The sequence below is a fragment of the Pseudorca crassidens genome, chromosome 1 (genome assembly GCF_039906515.1).
Source record: "Pseudorca crassidens isolate mPseCra1 chromosome 1, mPseCra1.hap1, whole genome shotgun sequence".
Classification (NCBI taxonomy): Eukaryota; Metazoa; Chordata; class Mammalia; order Artiodactyla; family Delphinidae; genus Pseudorca; species Pseudorca crassidens.
In genome coordinates, this window is record NC_090296.1 from 111,490,761 (window position 1) to 111,517,351 (window position 26,591).

The 26,591-nt window shown below is 42.8% G+C and overlaps 2 protein-coding genes, 1 long non-coding RNA gene and 1 pseudogene across 6 annotated transcripts in view; 2 read left to right on the forward strand and 2 right to left on the reverse strand.

The window, feature by feature from the left end:
- LACTB (lactamase beta) overlaps positions 1-14,682 on the forward strand; it is a 78,188-nt gene extending 63,506 nt beyond the window's left edge. For all 4 annotated transcript variants that reach the window (XM_067749302.1, XM_067749298.1, XM_067749268.1 and 1 more), the window contains exons 15-16: positions 9,884-9,981; positions 11,737-14,682. The gene's annotated coding sequence lies outside the window, so the exon portion shown is untranslated. The remainder of the gene's footprint in view (positions 1-9,883; positions 9,982-11,736) is intronic.
- Positions 5,776-7,004, reverse strand: LOC137230271 (heterogeneous nuclear ribonucleoprotein A3-like; annotated as a pseudogene).
- Positions 11,597-17,118, reverse strand: LOC137230343 (uncharacterized). The gene is made up of 3 exons (XR_010946111.1): positions 17,017-17,118; positions 12,983-16,923; positions 11,597-11,752 (listed from the first exon to the last, which is right to left on the reverse strand). It is a non-coding gene; the product is annotated as an uncharacterized lncRNA (long non-coding RNA).
- A 156-nt stretch (positions 17,119-17,274) lies between these two features.
- Positions 17,275-26,591, forward strand: part of RAB8B (RAB8B, member RAS oncogene family) — a 66,500-nt gene continuing 57,183 nt past the window's right edge. The window contains exon 1 of the mRNA XM_067749553.1: positions 17,275-17,473. Within this exon, the coding sequence (XP_067605654.1) occupies positions 17,350-17,473 (124 nt within the window). The 5' untranslated portion in view covers positions 17,275-17,349. The remainder of the gene's footprint in view (positions 17,474-26,591) is intronic.

Here is a 26,591-nt window from a genome sequence, read left to right on the forward strand (position 1 = left end):
ATATAGATATTCTTCTAGTTATCCACATTGGGGGAAGTTAATCAATATTGTGAACAGGCTCAGAGGTATGTTAATGGGGAAACATTTTGTAGGTTATATATACATTTATCCATTATACCAGATTGTAACACAAACATTGTACATGTGCTTATAGCAGTAGACTTAAAGCAAGCAGTGATACATGTCATGAGTAGTTACACTCTGTGATAACTTCACTAGATAATTTTCTTTTCCTCCTGAACATCAGGGCAAACATATGGCTAACACAATAACATTCAATTTTGATAGGGCCTTGACATGGGGCATCTGATCTTCTTCTAAAGATACATTGTTGTGATAAGCTTCAGAAACAAACTTAGAGTGTCTTTTTAGCAATTCATTTAAAATTTACAATTATGTAATGTAACAATAAGTAGCTATCTGGGAGGTGAGTCTCAGGCAGTAAATACAGACCTCAATTAACAAAACTTGATTTTAGTATCCACTGAAACATAATTTTTCTCTACAATTACCCTCATTTTTAGCAAATATAGCCAAATTAAGACTAATTTGCAAAATAAGTCTGATTAATTGATTACTTAGGCTCTTCTAAGTTGGCTCGGCTGGAGCTTTTCATAAGGAATCTCAATTGAACTTTTGAAAGGTCTCTTAAAGCCAGGAAAGCCATGCCATGGGCCTGTCACAGATTTCACATGAAATATCTATAGATTTGAGTGAATTCCGCCCTTTTCAAGGTCCCCCAAATACCTTGAGGTTCCTGTACCTTTTAGGTGGTGGCCTTCTTTATTTACCTGATAATGCTGCTGGGAACTTAAGAATTTCTAATTTTTGGAGGGATCAGGTAGAAAGAAAAAGACAAATGTTCCTGTTTTACTTCCAAAGGTATAATTTACCAAATTGCTGTTAGTCATAATTAGCTTGAGCGGAAGGGTTTCTTTATATCTGGAAAACACAGATTAAAGCCAGTAACATTTTAGACAAAAACAATAAAAATTATAACCATATTCATTAGTTCACTCAATAGCTAATCCTTTTTGTTAACAGTTTTATGAAGCCATCAGGTTTTCATTAAGATTCTTTAATTTCTTACCCAGTTCAGTGGTATGATCAGAAATTTATCAGAGACCTATACTTATCAAAACATCCTTCCTAAGAATCTTCTTGAAGATGAAGCACTTTCGCAGAACATCAGAGTAGAACAATAACTGTCTGTAAATGACAAGACTTAAAAAGGCGTGATTGGGCTTCCCTGGTGGCGCAGTGGTTGAGAGTCCGCCTGCCGATGCAGGGGACACGGGTTCGTGCCCCGGTCCGGGAAGATCCCACCTGCCGCTGAGCGGCTGGGCCCGTGAGCCATGGCCGCTGAGCCTGCGCGTCTGGAGCCTGTGCTCTGCAATGGGAGAGGCCACAACAGTGAGAGGCCTGCATACCGCAAAAAAAAAAAAAAAGGCGTGATTAACACCTGATTACAATGTAATGGACAAAGAATGTTGGTTACTGCTGTGACATACAACATTTTAAGATAATACCTAGAATTACGACAGATAACATTATATACCAGGACATATCCAAATTTTATATAATTTCTAGAGTGTCTATATTAATAATATATTAATAACATTTATCCCTACAGTATAACCTGAGAAAGCTTGTCACTCATTTGACAGTGCTTCCCATGTAATTTAACATACCAAATAATCCTAGTTAATTTAATATCTCTCTCTGAGGTGCTTCAGGGGTCCTCTGAAGCATCATAGTTAGCTGGAGGTCAAAAGAACTTCAGTTAGAATTTGGTATTTGGGGGACTTCCCTGGTGGTCCACTGGTTAAGACTTTGCACTTCCACTGCAGGGGGCACAGGTTCAGTCCCTGGTTGGGAAACTAAGATCTCATAAACTGTGTGGCATGGCCAAAATTTTTTTTAAAAAGAATATGATATTTGGGAATTTTGTCAAAAATATCAAAAGGTGGGGTGGAGTCAAGATGGAATACTAGGAGGATGCAGAATTTGCATCTCCTCACAACTAGGGCACCTACCAGGCACCGGTGGGGGACCACAGACACCTAAGGGGACAGGAGGAACCTCCAGCGACCGGGTAGTACATGGGGTGTGAGGGGAGTGAAGGTGGGGGGAGAAATGGAGGTGGGATGGGACTGGCGCCCCTGAGGGGTGGCTGGGGGAGGGGAAGGGATCCCAAGCCCAAAGGGGGAAATTGGGGGACCACTGGGAGGGCAGAGGATCAAAAGGGAACGTGGCCACACTTCCCCTGCCCACTTGGGCCCCCAGGAGCCTGCTGAGAGCTGGGGCCTGATCCTCTGCCCACCGAGGCCCCCTCCTGCTGCGGGTCCTGAGGGAGTGGGAGGGAGGGAAGGGGGGACAAAAGTAAAGGCCGGACCTCCTGGACCGGCATCCCTGAGGGGCAGCTGGGGGAGGGAAGGAATTCCTACAGCCAGCGGGACCTACCCACGGTTAGGGGTCCAGTGACGACGGGGGAGACCCTGGGTGAGATGATGGGTGAGGGGTGCAAAGGACTGGAAGGGAACGTGGCCAGTGCTTTCCCTGTCCACTTAGGCATCACACCACGTGCTCCTGGGCCGAATGCTCTGCCCTCGGAGCCTCCCTCCTGCTGCACAGAGTCCAGGCCCCGCCCCTACACCCCCATCCAGGGCCCCATCTCTACACTCGGAGACATATGCGCACTCCAACTGCGCTAAGCGTGAAACCCACCCACACCCACACACCCTCACTCAGGGCCCTACTGCCAAACTCCGGAACCCCACACTCCAGAGGACCTCCTTTCCACGTGCTGCCTCTCCCCTTCTGCGCAGGTCCTAAGCAGAGGCCCTGCCCCACATTCAAACGTCACCCCGCCACCTGCTTAAGTCCCGCCTCACCCTAAACCCCGCCCCTGCCTAAGTTCCACCCCCCCATCCCCGCCTAAACTCCACCCCCATAGCCAAGGCTTTTTTTTTTCTTTTCTTTTTTCCTTTTTTAGATTGGATTTTGTTTTACCTTGTTGATTCATTGTTGTTGATTCTTTTATATTTTTATTTTTCCTAATCTTTTGTTTTTCTGATTTTATTTTATTCTTTATACTTTATTAGTGATCCCTCCTTTTGGTTTGTTCTTCCCCCTCCCCCCTTTTCTGTTTTCTTTTTTCTGTTGTGGTTTTATTTTACCTTGTTGCAGTTGTTTCAATTATAGTTTTATTTTTCCTAATTATTTTTTATCTTTCTAATATTTTGTTTTTTATTCTTTGATATTGTACTGCTCCTTTTTTTCTTTGTTCCTTTTTTTTTAACTGTGCCATGAAGCTTGTGGGATCTTGGTTCCCAAGCCTGAGGTCAGGATTGTCTGACAACCCCTCAGAGTCCAAGCTAACCTGGCCAGACTATCACCCAAAAACTGGGTTTGCCTCTTGGAGGGTGTCAGGTCAAAAGCCACAACAAAACCAAAGACCAGGAGAAGGAAGGATTTATTACTTGGAGCAAGGAGAACACTGAGGTTCTTTCCCAAAGCAGTATCTTCCTGAACAGCAAAATTAGGGAATTTTTAAGCTAAGCATACATGCATATTCATGAATGGGCTTAGGTGGTAGGTAGAGTCCAAGCTTTAGATGATTGAAGTCATGAGGGTCAGAAAAAGTCAACCCTATCATCCTTTAGATTCCAGTTGATCTGGTGGTTGAGCACCTGAGGGGGCATTTAAATTTTGCGAAATAGCTCAAGATGGTGCTTCAGGCTAGCCTTTACCATTGAAATAGAACTGGGAGTCTTTACAATTTGTTATCTTTGCTATTGTTACTTCTTTTGCCTAAGTTTGTCCTTTTGTTCTCTTAAGATCATTATTACTGAGACCTGTTCAAGGACAAGTACTGTTGCCAGGCTCAGATAACAAAATGGCTTAGGCCAAAAATGGCTTCTCTTATGTCAAGAAAGCCATGCCTGGTTCTCTTTCAACAGGGATCCCCTACCCTATCTGCTTACTGGACAAGATTAACTGCACAGTTCTTGAGTCATTCCTCCTCCCCTGTTGAGATGGGGACAGAAGCTGATTTGTTGGGTGAATGCCACTCACTTCTTCAAAGGGACACTTCAGATCAAGATGTCTGGAGTAGCCTCTGAGTCTGATAAGTGAGCTGAGGTGCATGGACCTGACAACTCAGGCACCAAGAGGGATTCTCCTATGCCCTTGCCTGCAGGACCCCAGCAACATAGAGCTGGGAGAACCCAAAGGGGCTAGGCGAGATGTCCCTGCGTGGTTGCCAAAATTTTTACCAAAAAACTGTATTGACCTCTTGGTGGGGGTCAAGCCAACAGATACAGCCAAGCCAAAGATCAGGAGAAGGAAGGATTTGTTACTTGCAGCAAGTAAGGAGAACACTGGGGATCTTTCCCAAAGCAGTGTCTCCCTGAACAGCAAAATTGGCAAAGTTTTTGTTGTTGTTGTTTTTTGTTTGTTTTAATATTTATTTATTTTGGCTGTATCGGGTCTTAGTTGCAGCATGCGGGATCTTTGCTGTGGCATGCAGGATCTTTCGTTGCAGCATGCAGGCTCCTCATTGAGGCACGTGGGCTTCTCTCTAGTTGTGGTGTGCGGGCTCTAGAGCATGCAGGCTTAGTTGCCCTGCAGCATACGGGAATCTTAGTTCCCTGACCAAGGATCAAACCTGCATCCCCTGCATTGGAAGGCAGATTCTTAACCACTGGACCACCAGGAAAGTCCCAAAATTGGTGACGTTTTAAGCTGAGGGTACATGCATATTCATTCATGAAGGGGCTTGAGCAGAGAATTCAGCATACAGTTGGGGATTGACAGAGTCCAAGCTTTAGTTGATTGAAGTCACCAGGGTCAGAAAAGGTCAACAGCATCATCCCTTAGGTTTCAGTTGATCTGGTGGTTGAGTGCTCCAGGGAGGTTTAAATTCTACAAAACAGCCCAAGAAAGTGCTTCAGGCTAATCTTTACCATTGAAGCAGAACTGGGAGTCTTTACAACTGATATATTACCTTTGCTATTGTTACTTCTCTTGCCTGATAACAGTCATTTGCTCCTGCATTCTTTTGTTCCCTTAAGATCATTAATTACTGAGACCAGTTCAAGGACAAGCATTGTGTCCAGACTTAGATCACAAAGTGGCTTAGGCCAAAAATGGCTTCTCTTATGTCAAGAGGAGCCATACTTGGCTGTCTTTCTCCGGGGACCCCTCACCCTATCTGCTTACAACACTAGACATCAAAAATGAAAATATAATGTGAAAAAAATCCATATTTATTTACAGATAAAATGATTCATGCATTGATAACAAAGAAGGAGCAATATGATTGCTTTATGGTAGCCTAGTGTAATTGATACTATTGCTTCACTGTAACTTAGCATATACCCACATGAATGGTTATACCATTTTTTTTTTTTTTTGAAAAGTTAAAAATTCCTTAATTTTTTATTCCTGGTACCACTACCACAATTTACAGGGCAATATACCTGATGTAATGAAAAGAAAAAGAAAAAGACAAAGCTACAACAGATAAAAGACCTCAGCAATGTACATCTAATTGACACTACATTGCATTAATCAATAGCTGCACTTTTTGCAAACTGTGGCTATGACAGTCCTGAACAAGAAGGGTTTCCTGTTTAAGCTGCAGTAACTTTTCTGACTATGGATCATCGTTCCTTCTGTGGCAGATTTTTACAGTTCCTCTAATGCATTTGGGACGACTGTCTCAAAGTAACCTGCAGCTTTCCTGACAACTCCTCGCTCTCTCTCCTGCTAAGAACTGTAGCCCTTTTCTTCTGAGTTTTTAGAACCTTCTGCTACCATATCCACCACTTCCACCACCAGATCCATAACCACCACCATAGGGACTTCCCGAGCTTCTTCCACCAAAACTGCCCCCCTTCATGGGTCCATAATTTGATTGCTGTTGTCCACTGTAATTTCCAAAATCATTATAACTCCCACCACCACCATAGTTACCTCCAAAATTTCCTCCTTCATTGTAACCATCATATCCTCCACCACCGCCACCATATCCACCACCTTGGTTTCCATATCCTGGTCCACCACCACCATAGCCTCCTCTACTACTGTAACCAGGACCACCGCCATAGTTACCACCGTCGCCTCCAAATCCATTATATCCACCATCACCTCCTCCATAACTACCTCTGCTGCCACCACCTCCACCACCATACCCTCCTCTTCCACCAAAGTTTCCACCACGGTCAAAGTTACCTCCACCACCTCCAAAGTTTCCTCCACGACCCATAAAGTTGCCAGATCCACCTCCACGACCTCTCTGTGATCCAGCAGACTGCATTTCTTGTTTAGAAAGGGCCTTTTTCACTTCACAATTATGACCATTAATAGTGTGGTATTTCTGAACAACAATTTTATCAACTGTATCATGATCATCAAAAGTTACAAAAGCAAATCCTCTCTTTTTTCCACTCTGCCTGTCTTCCATAACTTATATGGTTTCAATCTTGCCATACTTTTCAAAGTAGTCTCTCAAATTATATTCTTCTGTATCTTCCTTAATACCACCAACAAAAATTTTCTTCACTGTTAGATGGGCACCAGGCTTTACAGAATCCTCTCTAGAAACATCTCTCTTTGGTTCCACTACACGCCCATCAACCTTGTGTGGTCGAGCACACATTGCTGCATCCACCTCTTCAACACAAGAGTAAGTAACAAAACCAAAGCCCCTGGAACGTTTTGTTTGGGGGTCTCTCATCACCACACAATCTGTAAGTGTGCCCCATTTCTCAAAATGTTCTCTTAAGCTATCATCTGTAGTTTCAAAGCTCAGACCACCAATAAACAGTTTTCTCAACTGTTCTGGTTCCTTTGGATCATGACCCTCCTCCCCCCGGCGGCGACGGCGACGGCCGGAGTCGGGCTGGGGGCGGCCGGGCGGCGGTTTTACCTCCATTTTGAGACCGGACTCGCCTCTTCCAACTCGAGTTCAATATGGGACCGAGAGGAAGAGGCGGGGCTAGCCGTCACGTTGGTTATACCATTTTTATGGCATACAGTATTACAGTCATATTCATACTACAGTATTAGAAACATTGTTATTTTTTTTTAAAAACCACATACCCGTGATGATAGGAAGATATGCAGTTTCTCCAGTTACAAGAGAGAGACAGAGAGAGAGGGAGGGAGAGAGAGGCATAGTATATGGTCATGTAATTCTTTGAAAGCAAATTTATGAAACAGTAAGAAAACTAAAATTAATTTCGTATTAAGTATCACTCACTTCATGCTTACGTATGGATAGGCTATCTACTTCAAGTCTTGCACAGGATGTTCTATATGTATATTTTTGGATATTTATTGAAAAAAAATCTGCATGTTAAGTGGACCCATGCAGTTCAAGCCCATGTTGTTCAAGGGTCAACTGTACAGAACACATACTATAATTTACCAACATGACTTAATCCTTCTTTGATAACTCAGAAGGCCCTCCAGGATCACACATTTCTTCAAGCTTATTATTATGTGTTTTATCTCTGGGGATGTTTAATATAGGCCAAGTGACGAAAGCAGAATTCTGTAATGACTGGAAGACAGAACTTGATGTCCACTGACTCATTCCAATTCTAAGTCTATGTGCGTGTGTCTTAAAGTCAAATATAGAAGTGATCCCATTTATTACTACCTAAAAGAAACACCACATCACAGTGCAATTGTTTATGAAAATAGGTTACAAATAAGGAGTGTTAACCAGCTTCTGATTATAAACCTTAACCAGGGCAAGGAATGTATCTTAGAGATTTTTGAAAAGGTAGGCTATCATTAATTAGTACCATTAATATGTTATTACCAGCGGCCTCCCCCGCCCCCGTCGGCCGGGGTGCTCTAGATGCTGCACGGAGACCCCCTGCGCCCCTGCGAACATGGCGCTGGAGCGTGCGGGCCGCGGTCTGCAGCCTGCGTGCGCGCCATCTCTGCGCCCAACGCGCCTTGCTCCCCGCTGCCTTGGGTACTGCGGGCGGGCGCCCTCGGGGCAATGCGCCCCGGCCATAAATTCACAAACATGAATAGGTAACAACAGAAAACAGTGTTGGAATAGTGCGAATCAGCAATTTTGCATAGGAAGCTTTGGGAGATGTTGTTTACTGTAGTCTGCCTGAAGTTGGGACAAAATTGAACAAATGAGGAATTTGGTACTTTGGAAATTGTGAAAGCTGCTAGTGAACTCTATTCTCTTATCAAGAGAAGTAACTAAAATTAATGAAACTCTAGCAGAAAATCCAGGACTTGTCAACAGATCTTGTTATGAAGATGGTTGGCTGATCAAGATGACACTCAGAAAGCAGAAACTAACACACCATTCTAAAGCAATTATACTCCAATAAAGATGTAAAAAAAAAAAAAAAAAAGATGACACACAGTAACCCTTCAGAACTAGATGAACTAATGAGTGAAGAAGCATATGAGAAATATATAAAATCTATTGAGGAGTGAAAATGGAACCTCTAAATATACTAGTGTGAAACAAACAAAAATATGTTATTACCATTATTTTATTAAAGCCTAATCATCAGATTATAATCTACTAATTAATGCAAACGTATTTATCATTATGTGCCTGATATATGCCAAACCCTGTGTTAGTCATTAGGGATACAATGTAAATATAATTCATGCCCTCCAGAAATTTAAGTAATTCACCTTTAAAACCATTTTATTGTGCAGATCATTTTACAGAACTTTAGATGTCACTGTAAGAAATTAGCCTGGGAGTGATGGGACTGTCTAACACATCCTGTAACTCACTCAAAATATAGAATAATAGAAAACAAAGAACGCGAATGTTAGCTTAATTACTTAACATTCGCCTTTTTTTTCTGAAAAACACAGCATCCAGAATGTTCCTTTAAGGATCTAGTCTTTTGCACTTTCAGAATTCTGGGTGAATTTGCTTCTGCACATAAAATGATTTTCATTTCAGTTAGTACAATACCTGTCAGTCCCCCAGGACTTGAGGGTAAAGCCCCAGGCAGGAAGGGAACAGCCATCACATTGCCCCCAGCCCTTGGCTGGCCTTTCTTTGGGTGTGATGGTGACAGAGGCAGCATGAGGGAGCCCTGCCCTGGGAGTCGGGAGAAACCAGGAGGCAGAGACAGGTGCTCTCAGTCCAGTGTGTCAGGCACTCTGCTAACGGATGCCGCCTTGCTTCTGGACAGCTTCTTGTAAACATGCTGATTCTCATCGTGACAGGAGGACTTTACAGCTTAGATCTTCATGTCTAAAACGAAGGGTTGAGGTTACATCAGAGTTTCCCAAATTAAATTCCGCAAAACACAGGTCCCATAAGACGTTTCTTCAAAAAGCAGCCTGGGGCAGCAGTGTTGGAAAAGCTGCCCACCACACCCAGTGGTGGAGAGTCACAAGGCACAGCAGCATATGAAGGGTTCGGAGAAGCTGTACCTTCAAAACACTTTGATAGCAGCATTTCTCAAACGAGTTTGACCATGAAACCCTCTCTTCTAGTTTCACCTACTAACATCTGCTGATTCACTTAGTATCCTGAGGTACAAACTTTGGAAACATTAGAATAAACGATCTCTTAAACGCATTGATTTTATAGCATCTTAAAGCAGAAAATAGTCTTAGACATCAGAGGGCCATGAGGTTAAGATCTCATAGCTAGTCAATGGCCAAACTAGGTCCCTTTCAGTTGCCAATTTTTCACATTCTATGTGCTAACAATCGCAGTGAATGAAATTTTACTGTGAGGAAGTTTAGAAAAAGCATCAGTAATTGAAATCTACAGATAACCTTAAAGCTCCAGGGTTTCCACTTTTGGTAAAACTCTGTTGTTTGAAGTTACTCCTGATGAAGCAAAACTAATGGTGTGTGTCCATAGGCTGGTGGAGATGCTACTGAGCAGAGAATTATCCACAATTCAAGAAGCTAATGAGAATGGGGGAAAGAGAAACAAATGGCACTGAGTCCAAAGCCAAGGTAATTAGCTCCTGGGTGACTAAGAGTAAATTATCTTTTTTTTGATACTGAGCTCAAGGAGATCCTTGGCTTTTTTTTTTTAAGTACTGAGTCATATATTCCTTTGGTGTCAGAACTAAGAAAAGAGAACCGATGCTTGCTACACTGACCTCAATGTCCTGTGCTCTGGTAGTGTCTCCTTAATGCCAACTCAGAAAAGCCTCACACATCACTTCACAATGGTCTTTGCCTCTACTTAAAAGGACAAATTTTAGGCTTCAATTTCTTTTCATGCCATTTGCTTGAAAAGAATTCTTTAAGTTGGTGGCTAAGTAAACAACAGTATTCTCCTAGCAGTGAATTGGCTGTCCCACAATCCCAACTGTAGTATAGCCTAACCCCAAAGTAATTAAAGAATCAAGTGATTTGCATTCTTTGTCTATAAAACTACTCTCGAGTAGCAGATGGCAAACACAAATGATTTGCTCTAGAGACATATGGAAACCTCTCTGTTTCGTAAAAGCCTCAATGAATATTAAACGCCGAGTGATGTCACTCACTGCAGAAATAAAATGTGATAATCCCCAAAACAGGCCTAATTAGGCCATACAGCTACTTGAGTTTCAGAAAGTAATAGGAGGGAAATTACTATGTGATTGGGATTTCATTAACAGTTCTTCTTAATCTGAATATTCATCCTGGCCCCAAAGAATTACCTATTCAGCCTTATTTCTTCAGCATTCTATTAGATTGTACCATAATTTATAATTGTAAATCTTAAAAATGAGTAATCAAAGAGATCTGCTTGATTTCATGTTAACTCTTCAGTTCTGCCTGAACAGCAAGAGCAAAAATTTCAAGAGAGATAGGGTGTTTTATCACAGGTTTGGGAGCATTCACCGTGCTCCCTGATAAACTCCGTTTTATAAGCCCTTGCTGCTGTTAAATTGGTGGTGGGAGTGAAATCTGTGTTTAAGGTTATTCAGGAAATGATTATCCGTATTAAGCAGGAATTGGAGGCAGGAATCTGATTGAATATGGCTCAAAATACAAAGGAGAATTTCATTTTTCTCTTCCTCCTGTAGATTGGCAATCCAATAAGTTGTTGGCAACCCAGTAACTTGTTCTCGTCACAGAAAGGACTGAAACTTTGCACTCCTTGGAAAGAGAGAAGTACTGATAACTGGGTCATAGGGTGAACTGAATGCTTTTTAGAATAAGGAACTAGATGTCTTGGGCTCCTTTCCAGCCCCACACTCTGCCTGGCCTCCAAGGCCTCCTAGGCCTGTTGATGAATCTCCTCAATTCACTAGGGTGTTTAGTTGGCCTTGGAGACCGAAGTCTGTAAGACCAGAACCCCTAAGGCAGATCTCAGGATATCTGTTAGGAGCTTGGGTTCAAGAGCCAAAGGATTTTATAGACAGAAATGGATTCTCTAGTCCAGCCTCTTTCATTTTACAAATGAGGAAACTGAGGCACAGAAGGGTTGTTGTCCTTTTAGGTCACAGAGCTAGTTAGGGGCAGAGCTAGGAACGGAACCCAGGTCACCTGATGCTTTGTCCAATCTTCCTTCCATTAAAAAATCCCAGGACAGGCTTGTCAGGGCCTGATAGAGAATTTAGAAAGTTCAAGGCTATCAAAGTGTTTAACCTTACCTGGTTGCTGAAGTGGGGTAGAAAAGGGACCAGGTGTCTAAGTGCCTGTGTTAATTCTAGCTTTGGACCACCCATCGCCTCCTCAAGGAAACAGTATTTCTCTCTTGCCTCTTCTTTCCAGTTCAACATCAATCCATCTGTTTAAGAGAAAGACAAGTCAGAATTTTCCTGGATTCAGCCCCATGACCTCTCCAGAAATTTCAACATAACTGAACACGATATGAATATCTATATGCATTTGACACTGAAACAGGTTGTAGTTTTCATTGGTTGCTTCTACAGCATTGTTGCCTCCTGTCTTCTCTATTTCTAACAGGATCCTGTGATTTAGGGTGAGTTTGACCCCGTATTCAGCTCGAATGACTTAAGCCAGTTGGCTTACGCCATTCTCTTGGACCCTAGGATTGGTTCACGGAAGGGCAGTCAGGGCCCATGGAACTGAATTCTAGGGTATTTATTTGAACTCCTGAGAAAGAGGATTCTTTACATTCTGCTCTCTTTGAATCTAGGTGTCCCAGGAGTTTCAGCAAGACATTTTGCAACCACATGAGGCCGGTCTGTTGAAATCAGCGTTACTTTTTGAGGAAGCATTGCTAAGAAACCAAGAGAGAGAAACCAGGTCCTGGGCATGTCCTTTGAGCTGCTGGATCACTCACCTGTCGCTAGTTCTAGATCTGATTATTTTAGTATATGATTAAGTAAATATTTTTTATTATTTGGCATTTAGTATTCTATTATTTACTGCCACACGTATCTCAATACCTCTTATGATGCTGATTGTGAGTTTCATAACATCTTGACTTTGCCATTGGATCAAAGTCCATTTTAAAGTTGGTTCCAAAAGGCTTTCTTTAATCACTCATTCTAACAAGAAACTCTACCCAAAGCACATAGTACTTACTGTGTATGTGCCTTATTTGACACAAAATCCTACGTAGCGATGCCCAGGCTAATGAAAGGAATGAATTTCACTAACATATTTTATTGTCAAAAACTTTATTATTAGAGAAAGAAATAATACAAGTGTATTAGAATAGATTCCTTCCAATCCACCCTATAGTAGAGTAAATTTCATGTAGCCATTTTTTGGTATTATCATGTCATTTTTATTTAATTTTTACATTCAGTGGAGATATGCAAAATATTTAACAATCAGTTTGGCATAAGCAATTGACCAATCAGATTGGATGTCTGACCAATCCGAATTAAAAGCCAACCAATCAGAACAGACACCTGACCCATCAGAATAGATGAAGTGTGTGTCTGCCACGTATCTGCCTCCCATTTATCATTGAACTTTTCACTTGTGGGATCTCCCCTCAATTACCTGGGAAGCAAACTGAGGGCAGGGACCACATGACAGATACATTTGCATCCTCCAGGTAGGCCTTGCTGAGCTGGTTTCACAGTGTGAGCTTGTTTGAGTAGACATTATTCAACCAATGATTGCTCAGGAAACATCAGTGGGTGGAAAGAGTACAGTGTGTCCCTCTCTGATGAAGATAATTGTAGAATTATCCCACTGGATTATCACTAAACAAATAGCATGGTTTGGGATGACAGACAGTTGATAAGAGAAATTGGTATTTTTGAGGAGTTATCATTCAATATGGTCTTGACAAGCTAGTGAAATAATATATAATCACACTGATTTTTTAAACACAACAATAAATAGTATACTTACAAAATGAATAACATATAAATAGAAGGTAAAGTACAACCAGAAAGGTATTGGTGAGGCTAAAAATACCTAGGTCTTATAGCAAATAATAAACTGAAGGTGTCCCAGATGTTTTATAAATACCTAGACTGGGGACTTCCCTGGTGGTCCAGTGGTTAAGACTCCGTGCTTCCATTGCAGGGGGCACAGGTTCTTTCCCTGGTCAGGGAACTAAGATCCCGCATGCCATGCGGTGTGGAAAAACAACAACAACCACCTAGACTTCTGGCATGATAGTCAGATGTTCATTCATTCGTTCAACAACTGAGTACCTACTATGTGTAAGGCATCATTCTAGGCATGCTGGCGACACAGAAGTCAGCAATGTCCCTTTCCTCAAAAGGCTCAAGTTTTAAGGGAGAAGACAAAGAAGTACACAAACTTTAGATAACAGAGAGAGAACTTATTCGATGACCGAGTCATCAGTCATTGAAAATAATCACCATGAAGGACATCTCTGTAGCCTACCAGGACAGCTGTGCTCAACAGATGGCAGAGGACCAGAACCCAAGGGTGGTTGGACAGAAGCATCAGCACTGATGGGTACAGACTGACAACCAGAGGTTGCTTTGTCCCTAATTTTTCAGGACCATGTAAGCACCTGGATTCTTGTAGGATACAGTTAAGGGGAGGACAAGTCTCAATAATGTTTGGTACCAGTTTTGCCAGCCCTTGAGGAGTAGGGGTCTCAGCCAAGTTTAATTTCACTTAAGCAATTAAGAAAGGTGACATTTCTCACATTCAAGTGTCATGGAACAATTTAAACCAGTTAAGGAATGCTTGAATTAATTTGAAAATTTGCCTAGAGAACACACAGACCCTCAAGAATGTGTTTGTGGATTCTTGGGGGTTAAAGACCCCCAGGATGAATAAACTACTGTAAGAAGTGAATAATGGCTCTTGCAATTGTGCAACATGGCAGTCCTGCTTGCTACCATGAGAAAAGCCAGACTGAGGACAAAGTAACCATATAGAGGAGGGCAGCAACAAGATAATACAGGAAAATGAACTACATTCTGATCAACCAGCCTGAAGCTCACGAAGACCTCACATCAGCGAGAACTCCTTTCATCATCATCACCCCACCTTCCTAGAAAATTCACGGGTAAGAACTCAGTTTGACCTAGCCTGGCCATATGCCCACCTCTGTGGCTGAAGGAATAAAGTACCATGATTCACAGCCCCCAGAGGGGTAGGAGTGGCTGCCCCAAAGCAGGAGGAACAGAGTACTGGCCTGACAAAAACCACAGAGGGTAAACTCCTTGGACAGCTAGATTCCTGTTAAGTCAAGCTGCCATGTACATGTTAAACTTATCAAAGGCTTCAATAAACATTTACAGAATTAAATTGAAAGTGCTGGTCTGCTTAGTATCTGCAGTGACATAGCATTTTAAGGGTGGGTTTGGGCAACTGGCAAAAAAGTATTGATGCGGTTTTCTCAGAACATAGTAACGTGCCACTGGTAGAAAGAAAAGAAAGTGGCAGCCGGCAATCTGTGATCTGTGGGACCCTTAGGTCTACAAATACACTTATTGTCCAGTCTTTCGAGCAAAGTGCCTTGATTCAATAATAGTTACTACCACCCAAATCTGATCTCTAAGTAACATGTTGTTATACAAAATAATTCACAAAAGGAAAAAAATTGGATTCTTCTTGAAGTAGTGTCAGTATATCAAAATGCTTGAATGGTTCAACAGTGGTATACAGACTGATCAGCTAGAAAGTCCCAAATGTTATACACACTTGCTAATAGAGAAAAGCCAGGGAAGTGAAAACAAGACAAAAAAATTTTTAATTCCCATCAGTTAACAAAATTCCCCTAAGGAAACTTAGGGACTTTAAGATTCCTAACCCTAGCTTCTCTTATGAACTTAAGTTCTTTGCCACATCAGCGTGTTCTTATTCATACAGAGAGAGAATGCCAGTAGTTGCATGCAGGTAGTGGAACTAAAAGTTATTTTAATCAGTACACGTTTTACAGAAGAAAGAGGATTCCAGTGGTCTTTGAAGATTTTTTTCACTTCTTTTCCAAATGAAGAGGAAGGTGCTGTCTACGTTTGTTCAGCCCTGGCTGAGGCCAAGTTCACAGACTTGCCCAAGAACTGTCTGGGACAAGGAGGCTCAGCCTGTGCCAGAGGACAGAATCCCTCCTCATTAGGGGATAGAAACTGTGACTCTGACCTTCTTAGAGATCTGTTCCCATCAAGTGGACTCTAGAAATTAGACATTAGATTAGCAGCAACCCTCTGGGTACTGTAAGAAGTGTGAGTTAATGACACATTTTATCTTTTTTTTTTTTCACATAGAAGATGAAAGCAGCTCCTAGACCCAACTGAATTTTCTCGTCTTTCTTGTCTCGCAGCAAGACGAAGAATGGAATATCACTGGCATTGAACATAAAGTCACAAGGCACACAAGATATGTTTTAGAAAAACCTGCTGTCTTGTTCAACTAGCTGCCCAAGTTTTCTCCTTAGTCTACTAATGGTTGAGTCCACTGGTTCCCTTAATAACCTTCTCTAACCTTCCAAAAGGTGTTTCCTTAGACCTAAGAACCATAGACTGTGGTTCTCATATGCTTTGGCCTCAGGAACCCTTAATCCTCTTAAAAATTATTGAGGACTCTAAAAAGCTTTTGTTGGTATTTGACATGTTAGAAATTACAAGGGAGAAGAGATGAGAGACAGAGAGCCCTGAATGGATAGAGCTTCTGGTCCCAGACCTCCTTAGCTATTCGCTTGCCCTTCTGCTTTACCTGAGCCATTAAATCCCCCTTTCATGAGAGCGTGATATGGTTGGGTTTCTGCCCCTAGCGACTGAAAGAGGCCTGAATCATACATCCACAAAACAAAGAATAATCTAAGGCAAGAAATAAAGGATTAAATTGAGTATAACAGAATGCTGCTTTTCCCCCATTTGTTATCCATAAAAGTGAGAGCCTACAGAGGGTTGAAGAAGGTAACCATCACCACTAACATTTTTCTACATTGCCTTAAGGATTTCAAAGTGCTTTCACATTCAGTATTTCACTTAATTTTTCCTACAACTTTATGAAACAACTTGTTTTATACCCATTTTACAGATCAGAAAACTGAGGTTCAGAAAGCCTATGTGCTATTAAGCAGCTGAGCCAAGACAAAATCCAAATCTTATCCTCCAGATTCCCACGGTCATAGTTCCTTCCTCGCATGAATGCTTGCAGTTTTATAGGGCACAGGCCTGCAGCACAAGCCTTGAAAATTTCAATTCCCAGACTTTTTGTCCATCTTCCTGCGGGAGGAGATGAGCGGTCTGCATAGCAGATCCTCTAAAATACCCACTGTATTTCGCTCTGCTCTGGAGGCGTGAAGAAGAGAACAGGAGTGGGGTTCAAGTGAGAACCGCAATCATTCTTTTCGAGCTCCGTAACTGACGGGCTGCGGGAGGGGGCTCAGACGTGGTGCTGGGCAGCAGCTGGAGGAGAAGCCAGGTAAGGCACTCTGCAGATAATCCACAGCCTGCGCCAGGACAGCGAGAAGGAAAGAAAGCATCTCAGCTGCGGGTCGCGGTGGAAGAGATGCGGGATCGGCTGGACTCAGATTCCGAGGTCCTGGATTTGAAAGGCACCAGCACACAAAGAAACGACGAAGTTAAGTTCCGGTGGTAGGACACGCAGAGTTGGAAACCGGCCCTCCCTGCCTACCTCGAGTGGAAACGCCTAACCCCCGATCACCCAGCCCAGAGCGGCTCTTCTTTTATCCTTTGGGGCCGCGGGGACAGCCTGCCCCGGGCACGCCCGAAGCTCCTCAAAGGAACTACAAGCCCCACCAAACACTGGGGCGCGGGCGGTGATGACGAAGCCTCCGCGGATTGGCCATGCGGGGCGGGGCGCGCAGGCCTTCTTTGAGGAAGGGGGCGGGGAGAGGGGCGGGGCGAGCGGCGGCGGCTCAGCGGGCACGCCCCCTCGCCCGCAGCCCCCTCCCCGCCTCTCTCCGCCGCTCCTCTCGCTCCGCGGTCAGAGGGCCGGAGCGAGAAGATGGCGAAGACGTATGATTATCTGTTCAAGCTGCTGCTGATCGGCGACTCGGGGGTGGGCAAGACCTGCCTCCTATTCCGCTTTTCCGAGGACGCCTTCAACACCACCTTCATCTCCACCATCGGTGAGGGAGGGGCCGCGGCCGGGGACGGGGAGTGAGAAATGGGGAGCGGGTGCGAGGGGGCCGGGAGAGAGGGGTGGGAGGGCTTGGGAGCCCCAGGGAAGGGACCCCGGGGACAGCAGGGCTGCGAGGGCAGTGGGAGAGGGTGAAGGCATGAGGGAGGGGGGGGCCGGTGGGGACGTGAGGCTGGGGGGGGCGGGCGGTTGAAAGGAGGAACTTGGGGGCAAAGGAAGGGGAGGAGGAACCAGAAGAACAAGGACTAGGGGTGTTGAGAGGGTTGGGGGTGTGACAGGGAGGGGTCTTAGAGGGACAGAGTCGGGGGGACACAGGAAATCTCATGGAGAGAGAGAAGGGAATAGTGGGTGTGAAATGGATTAAAAGACAGGAAAGAGGAAGGAAATGTGAAGGGGGAAATGAAGGGTTGGGGGAATGGGAATGGGAGGTCCGTGAAGTAAAGGACAGAGGACACAAGGGACAAGAGAGGTGAGAACCCGGGAATCCGGAAGGAGTTCGGAGGAATGAGTGATCAGGAGGTAAGGGATGAGGGGCACTGGCTACAAGAAGTCTGGTCATAGATATCATGGAAGGGGGCAGAAGAAAATTGCAGGTAGAAGATGAGTTCAGGGAGCCAGAGGATGGAATGAGGATACTTGGTGGAGAAAGTAAAGGAGAGCTGGCTGTGAAATAGAAAGGAAAAAGGGAACCAGAATATACAGTAGAGAGGTTGAGCAGAGAAGAGAGAAGATGGGATAGGGAGAGGAAATGGAAAGTAGGACTTTCTCCAGTAACTGGGAGCACTGGTTACCATTTCCTCTCCCTTTACTCCCTTTGGATCAAGTGCAGGAGAAAGAGCAAAAAGTGACTAATAATGAGATACTGTGTATGGAGCATTAAATTGTTCTGTGAGTGTTAAGGGGTGTTAAGAGGATGGGTGACTTTGGGAATGGTGTGGTCAGGAAAATGTGGTTCATTCCTTTACTATCTCCTGTGCCACAGCACTTCTCAATTTTTAAAGTTCTTAGCCTTGAAGGTTTAATAATCCTCAGCTGGGGAATTGATCTTACATTCTGCCTGCCTCCCTGTATATTTTCCTTTGGTTTTAATTATTACTTGCTAAACGAATCACAACATGCAATATACCCCTCAGTTACTTTCAATTGATTCTGATTTTTCTGGTCTTGGCTGGGAGCTGTCCTTCCTACTTTTGGAAGACTCTGGTCAGGTAACAAGATCTCTAAACGTAAACCTAAAGAAGAGCAAATCAGAGCTGGTTTTAAGCTGCCTGTACAAGTGATCTTAACATCATTTCCCTTGTTAAATAGCTGCTGTTAATTAAGGCCCTTAAGAATCTTAGCTCTTGGTTGTCTGGATAATGTCATGGCTTCTCATAGCGGCTCACTTAAGCATCTTTCAAATGGTTCTTACAGCATATTTCGCCATGAATTGCTGGGATTATTAGGGGGCTAGTGCTATGGTAATGAGTTATGTTTTAAGGATAATTTATCATTTATAAAAGAAGAATATTGGGGTGTAGAGCACTCTTCAGCCAAGCACTAGGAAAGGCTATGGTTTGTTTGTTCTGGCGTCTTTCATATGGATTGAGTGGTCTGAAACCTCCTGGGTGTTATGAAGTCTGGGCTTAGGGAAGTTTGAGTTGCAAGTTCTTGGCAGTCATTCTTGAGTGGGACTTTTTCTCTTCGGAGGAAGCAGATTTTAAATGTCATGTCTCAAGTATATTCCTAAGAGATTTGATGGGAGCTGTTGCGGCAACCAAAAGGCGTTAATTTTTGATGCTGGTACTCATTTCAAAACCCCATAACCCTTTTTCATTGTTGAATGCACACTGCAGTCCAGATGGTAAAGGACGGTTTCTAACAAGTCGAGTGGGTTGCCTTTTGTCCGTTCTATGAGTGACCCTCCCAGAAGTATTCCCCTGCATCGAAAGTGACTGAATCTCATTGATGCTGTTTCCATTAAGCTCCTTAAATGACTTTTGCTTGTTTGTAATAGTTTTATTAGTTTCCTCTTTTTTGGTCTTAATTTTTGCCCCACCTTTTCTGTGAGGGTGCCTGCTTCCTTTTACAATAGTAGCTTTGAAAAGTTACCTTTCATTCTGAAGGAGTACAATCTTTCTTCCGTGGATTTTTAAATTTTTTTTTTTAATGATTGAAATTTCGTTTTGTGGAGGGTTGCAGCTATTAAGGCAGGAAAACAAGTGTCCTGAAAGAGCTTAGAACTGGAGGTAGACGTTAAATGGGGTGAATCTCACGTGTCATGTTGTCCTTTGTATTTTCAGTGGGGTGGATGTGGTAAAGAGAGGCTCTGAGCTTTGTCTTCAGTTGACATGGAGGAGGGGAAATCCCATTTAGCCCCAGAGCTCTGACAGGAAGTGGTGGCCCACTGCCTTCAAACAGCACAAAAACTGTACATACGTACAACCTAATACTTTGGAGTTGAAGTTAAGCTAGGAAAATAAGGTGAATGTTAACATCATTCTAGTGAAAAGTTCCACACACACCGATCACAAACATAGGCTTGGAGCGTCCACATCTCTGGCAGCAATATCTACCCCCCTCCAGCCATCACCCCTGTTTCCAGGTGATCTGAGGTTGCTGAGGGGAGAGTTGGTGGTCCATCTCCTCCCAGTCATAATTATTTCTTGAGGCACCTCAGTGTGGAAGTTTCCAGGGCTTTTCTGACTGCCACATCATTGCTGACAAAACTTGATAAGGTCTACGTCCCAGGAATTGTCCATTCCTTAATGGGCATTTCTTAATACATGGGTGTGTGTGTGTGTGTGTGTGTGTGTGTGTGTGTGTGTGTGTGTGTGTGTTGGGAGATACGTATGGATGCCTGTTTCTTCCCATGGAGATACATTTACAGTCTTAATTTTGCTTTGTTAAAATTTAAGTAGTTTTAAAAAAGGACATCTGCCACCTCTAGACACTGTTTTGATAGGGGTTCTGCATTCATGAAAGGAAGGAGGCAATCAGTCATTTTGATTACAGAAACAGTTGTCGCACAGATGCTTTCTTCTTTCATGTATCCAAGGTTCTGGTATCTTCTCTGATGTCCCAGCTCCCCTCATTTCCTTTCTGCTCTTGGGGGTGGTAGAGGGTACAGTTTTTTCAACTGACTTGTTGGGACTCTTTTCGTATATCAGTCAGATAATATTTAACTTTTGAGTAGGGATGTTTTATCCATTTGAAGTTGTAGGCCCAGTGTCTAGGACCAACCACCAACTAGCATTTCAGTTCAAACGAAAAACTCAAGAACTGAAAAAAAAAATTTGATTGACTCCCCAAGCCCCTTACATGATCATTAATAACGATTAATTAAATGTATGTAAAATGTAGCATTAAGACAACTAGGAAACGGTAATACAGTAGCTCTGAATTATATTTCCTATGGGATGTGGGTACATTTTAATATTGATGCGAGGGTCATATCGATGTCTTGGAATGACCTGTACCGAACAAGGTGCTGGGAGAACAGAAAGAGAAAACCCAGCCCTGTCCTCTTAACAGGACAGTCTAAGCTTCCTCCCTTAACTGTCTCTCCCCTGCCCTGCCCCCTTCTTCCTGTTAGGGTATTTCCTGAGTGGTTTTATTATTTAGTATAGTCATAGTTTGACAGCAGAGTCTTAGAAATTATCTACCTTATGCCCATGGCCCAGTTTTATAAGTAAGAAAACTGAGCTTAGGTTGATACTGTCAAGATCACACAGCTGATTGTAGAAGAGCCTCTAGTGAAACCCCAGATTCAAGTCTGGATCACTTTTCACGACTGAGCTGCTGCTATTTCTGATCAGTATGATCACCACCATAAATTCAAGTCACCATCTTTTCCAGGGAGGAATTCGATTTTGCACGTTTGCTTTTATGTGAGGAAAGTTAAGGTGTTCCCATTTGGAGTAGCTGTATCACTTTAGGGAAACAGTAAATGCTAATACAACTCAGAGTCCTATAGGAGTTTATATGGGCTAACTCGGCACGTTGTAACTGTCCTTTGCCCTTTCTATGTCTGTAGTTTCACGTTAAGAGATCAAAGTATCCTGCCATTAAAATTCCTTCCATGTGCAAAATAACTAATGACGTCATATTAATGTGTGCTGATAATTGTTGCAGCCTAGTGCCTAACATTTTATTCCCTAACATTTTTATTCCTTAACATTTTTTTCTTGGATTCACTTACTTTCGTTTAGGGGTTGGCAAACTATGGCCCACAGGCCAAATGTGACCTGCGGCCTGCAGCCTGTTTTTGTGCAGTCCACAAGGGAAGAATGTTTTTTACATTTTTAAAGGGTTATTAAAAAGTAACACAAAACAAAGAATATGCAACAGACACCATATATGTCCCACAAAGCTTAAAAATATTTACTAACTGTTCCTTTACAGAAAGAGTTTGCTGACCCCAGCTTAAAATCAAAAACTGTTTTTGGTTGGTAGCAATTCAAAGTTTTTATCAAGACTGATTGACTGAAAAACAAACTTTGTCGTATTTACATTTTTATCCAAGATGATATCAACATTTGGCTGAGTATAATCCAGATATGTAGTGCAAGTAGATTTTAATTTTCATAGTTGTTTTCCATGGTTTCAACCTCTCAAACAAAAATATGTAAGGGACAGGCAACTTCAAATTGAACATTTTGTACATAAAGCCTTATTTTAATGTCACTGTCTTTTTTTTTTTCCTCTTGTGTCAGTATTTTATTTTGGCGTGAAGACGGGAAGCTGGAAGATACACTGTATTTAAAATTTTCTTGGTTCCCCCTCACATTGTGGAAACCCCCTCCCCCCAGAGCTAATCTGTTCAAACTCAAATACTTAAAAATTACAGCAGCAAAACAAAAGCACAGAAAAAAGAAAACCAGATGGAGAAGGTAGCCAGGCCAGTAGTGTCACTTGGTCTGGACGACTGAGGTGCTGGACAGGAGCTTCTGTTTCTGTTTTTTCTTTTCTTCCTCCTTTCTCTTCAGAGAGGGGATCTGAAGTAGCTGGCATGTCCAGTTTCGTGAATGCTGCTTCAATAGCTTGGCTGAAGGAATTCTGGAAACTGGGCACAGGAACACTGTCTGCGTTATCACTCTCCCCATCGCTGTCCACAGTGGCAGGAGGACCTAAGCTGTTTTCATCTTTCTATGGAGCAGTTTTGGGCCACACATCTGCTTTTGCTTTTCCAATTCTCAGCATCTGGGCAAAGGAAGGGAAGGGAGAGTCTTCTTCCAGACTCCCAATGCAGAATGAAGAACTGCCCTGACCGGCGGTGGGTGACAGAGGGGTCCGCAGAAAGTCTGCTTGGGAACCTGGACTTCTGCTAAGAGGAGAAAGGGAGAGAGCCCCATGGCCCTTGCTTTCAAAGCTGTCGATAGACTTCCCATCTAGGTGATAGCTTTGAAAAGAACACTGTTTCAGGGTTTTAATACTTGATCATAAAGGGTTAAACTCATCTCCTCAGGTAGTGTTCTAGCGAATGCAAAAAGCCATTCCACAAATCAAGGATGGGAGTGGGAAACTGAGTCTTGGAGACAGACCTAGATGTGTCTTAAGAATAAGCGTACTTTAACAAAGAGCTTCACCAGCTGTTCTGCATGGCAGCAAACCAGGGAGGAGGTTCTCTTGGCAACAGCACCAAGATTGTTTGGATCCTCTAAGAAAAGCTGGAGAGAGATAGGTTTGGATATTGTCTTAGAGGAAAATGTCTGGTCTTTGAAGACAAGGAAAAATTTAGCAGTTGATATTTTAGTGGAATCTGATAACTGAACCTGGAAGGAACCATGGAACCAGAAGTGGGAGACCAGGGAGCTGCCGACATGGCCTGAGGACATGGCTGGCTCTAGGTCAGATCTGCCTGCCTGCACACAGGACCGTTCTGGAGACCAGCACTCTGGTGTGTGTTAGAATGACTACGTGGGAAAATTCGGCAGGAAAGAGTTTTCATAGCAGGATGAGAAGAGGGTAGGAGTAGGGAATGGGGAAGTAACTGTTAGCTGGTGAGTAATATTGTGGAACATAACATAATATGGATCTTCTGAAATTTAAGTAGCCGATGTAGCGGCTTGGTTCATGTTTGGTGTTAGGGAGATTGCATGGTCAATTAAGAGCAATAGGTCTGGGGTCAGATCAGGGTTCATGTCCTGACATCTGCCGTTCCTTCATCTCTGGCCTTTAGTGAGTCAGTTGTCCTTCTAGGTCCTTCGTTCCTTTATCTGTACTAGAGTATACTAATACTATACCAACTTTTCAGCGTTGATGTGAGTTCCCTAGGGCAGGAATCAAATCTTATTCACCTTTTAAGTCTCCAAGGCCAATCAATTGGATGAATGAATTATGAAAGCACTATATGAGCTATAAAGCATTGCTTAAATTTTAGTTGTTATCTTTCATAATATTCTAGATAACTAGACGATGTCTGAGGCAAGATTAAAAGTGCTTAATTTGAATTCTTAATACAAGAATGGTATTTCCCCCACTGTAAAATGCTGTCTTTCTATAATCAGTTTTAAAGGGATATTTTAGACTCTGAAAGATATTTCACTTGTCTTTCGGTCTTCATAATAAGCTGTTTAACACCCTGCTTCCAACCCCCCACTAACATAAATACCAAATAGAAAATGAGTGAAATCACTGGGTTTGCTTTAGAAGAGCCATTTCAGCTTTGTCTTTGCCCATTAGCTTCAAACAATGCAACAGATGCCTATTAACAGTTTCATGCCCGGTTTTAATTAGCAGATGGAGCTATGTTTGTGTCTGTGTTCTGCCCAGCACTGTTTGAGTGACAGGGTAGTGAGTGGTTTGGAATTGGGCTGGGCGTTTGGGTTGAATAAAGCCAAATTCTATTTTTAAAAAGATGAATATAAACATTTATTATATAGAACCGCTTGTGTATCTCAGTGAAACAGCATAGTGTCTAGAGTAAAACTAATGTTTGCAGTTATGTTTTCTGCTCTTATTATCCTTTAGAAATTACATAATATGGAAAAATACGTTTTTATGGCTTAAATGAAGGTTTTTGGGTAGTCTTGAAACTATCATGTAGTGGCTTTCTCTGAAGATCTGTTTCAGTATTTTGGTATAGTGGGTTGAGGACTATGCAAAGCTGGGACGAAATGGGCTTCAGCATAAATGTCGATGCTGATGGGTTGGTAGCTGCCTCCCAACATGCTGTGTTGTATAGAGTTCTGAGGTCCTGTCTGAGCTCAGCAAGACCGAGGGCTGTGAAAGATTCCTGATGTGGGCCATGGGCAATGGACGGAGAGAGTGGATGGCAACATCCTACATATTTGCTATCTATTTTCTTTTTCTTTTCTTTCTTTTCTTTCTTTTTTTGGGCTGTGTCAGTCTTAGTCGCGGCACACGGGATCTTCGTTGAGGCATGCGGGATCTTTCACGAGGCATGCAGGATCTTTTGTTGCAGCGTTCTGGCTTCTCTCTAGTTGTGGTGCACGGGCTTAGTTGCCCTGCAACATGTGGGATCTTAGTTCCCTGACCAGGGATCGAACCCGTGTCCCCTGCGTTGGAAGGCAGATTCTTTACCACTGGACCACCAGGGAAGTCCCTGCTGCCTGTTTTCTAAAGTGAATATGTAGTATCTGCTGTCCAGTGTGTCATGGTTAAATTTCAGTATTAAAACATTATCTGTCAATGACTATTACATATATATATATTTTTTTAATAAATTTATTTATTTTTGGCTGCATTGGGTCTTTGTTGTGGTGCATGGGCTTCTTATTGCGGTGGCTTCTCTTGTTGCGGAGCACCAGCTCTAGGCATGCGGGCTTCAGTAGTTGTGGCACACGGGCTCAGTAGTTGTAGCTCGTGGGCTCTAGAGTGTGGGCTGTAGAGCACAGGCTCAGTAGTTGTGACGCATGGGCTTAGTTGCTCTGCAGCATGTGGGATCTTCCCGGACCAGTGTCCCCTGCACTGGCAGGTGTATTCTTAACCACTGAGCCACCAGGGAAGTCCTTATTGGATACATTGTGTCTGGAGATGTGTCCTTTTCCTGTGTTCAGTTTTGACTTTGGGGATTTTCCTTATTTTGCGTTGAATTATTAAGAACCTTAAAGGAAGTAGGTGCCTGATTGTCCTTAGAGGAAGAAATGTCTGCACTGCTTTTTTTTTAAAAGTTACTTAGTTACTTAGGACTTCCTTAGGGAAGCCACATAAAGTGATGGAAACAACTTGGAACCAGTTCTTGCAGCACTGTGACAAAGTATTTTCTTGCTGTCTCGCCTGTAGCATTCAGCATCAGTTTAATTAGGCACTTTGGTATTTACCTGTTGCTGAAACTTTGGACATTTTCCAAGGAGCTCTCATCTTCCTCAGCCCAGAATTTTAATTCTTGGCTCCCAGGAGAAAGTGCGAAAGCTCTGCATGTCCTCATGTTCATCAGATTAGGTTTGCTGTCACTAAGACAGGCTGGATGACAGTGCTGCTTGCAGTCCCATGAGGCACTGCAGATTTCAGAGCCCTTAGCAGAAGCTCAGTTAGGTATGGAATCCCACCTCATGATGATAAAAACCAACCACAAAGTCGTCAAGCAGTATGTCATGTTTCACGGCTTCCTGCTGGCAAAGTTGGGACTGGCGTGACTTCCCAACATCATGTCGTAATTTTGCATATTTGAGGGAAGAACTTGGCAGTAATTCGTTTAATAATTCATAGATATTTTCCTGATGTATAAAGTAGAAGGGCAGTCTCTAAAATGTATGATCAACTTTTGACCTGAAATATAGGGTGGTCTACTTAAAAGTTGAATTATAAGAGTTCATTTCTTATGACCGTATGCAATATTTGTTTAGCTGGAATAGGTATCGCAAAATAGTTTAATCTCATGCAAATCTCATACACGAAATCCATTACGAAAAAAATAGTTTGCATTGTGAGATGTCAGTGACTAACCCTACTGTAATTTGTTGCTTATGAATTTGCATGGGATAGCTGTTTATGTTTTTCAACAAGGAATTTTTTTTTCTTAAGGTCTCTGAATAAAATCTTGAGATGGCATGGAAAACAATTCTTTATTGAGAGTTAACTGTTCCATTTTTGGAATGATTCAGACCACTTTCTCATTTCACTCTCCATTAACACCTCACCCCTATCAGGGTTTGGGGAGAGGG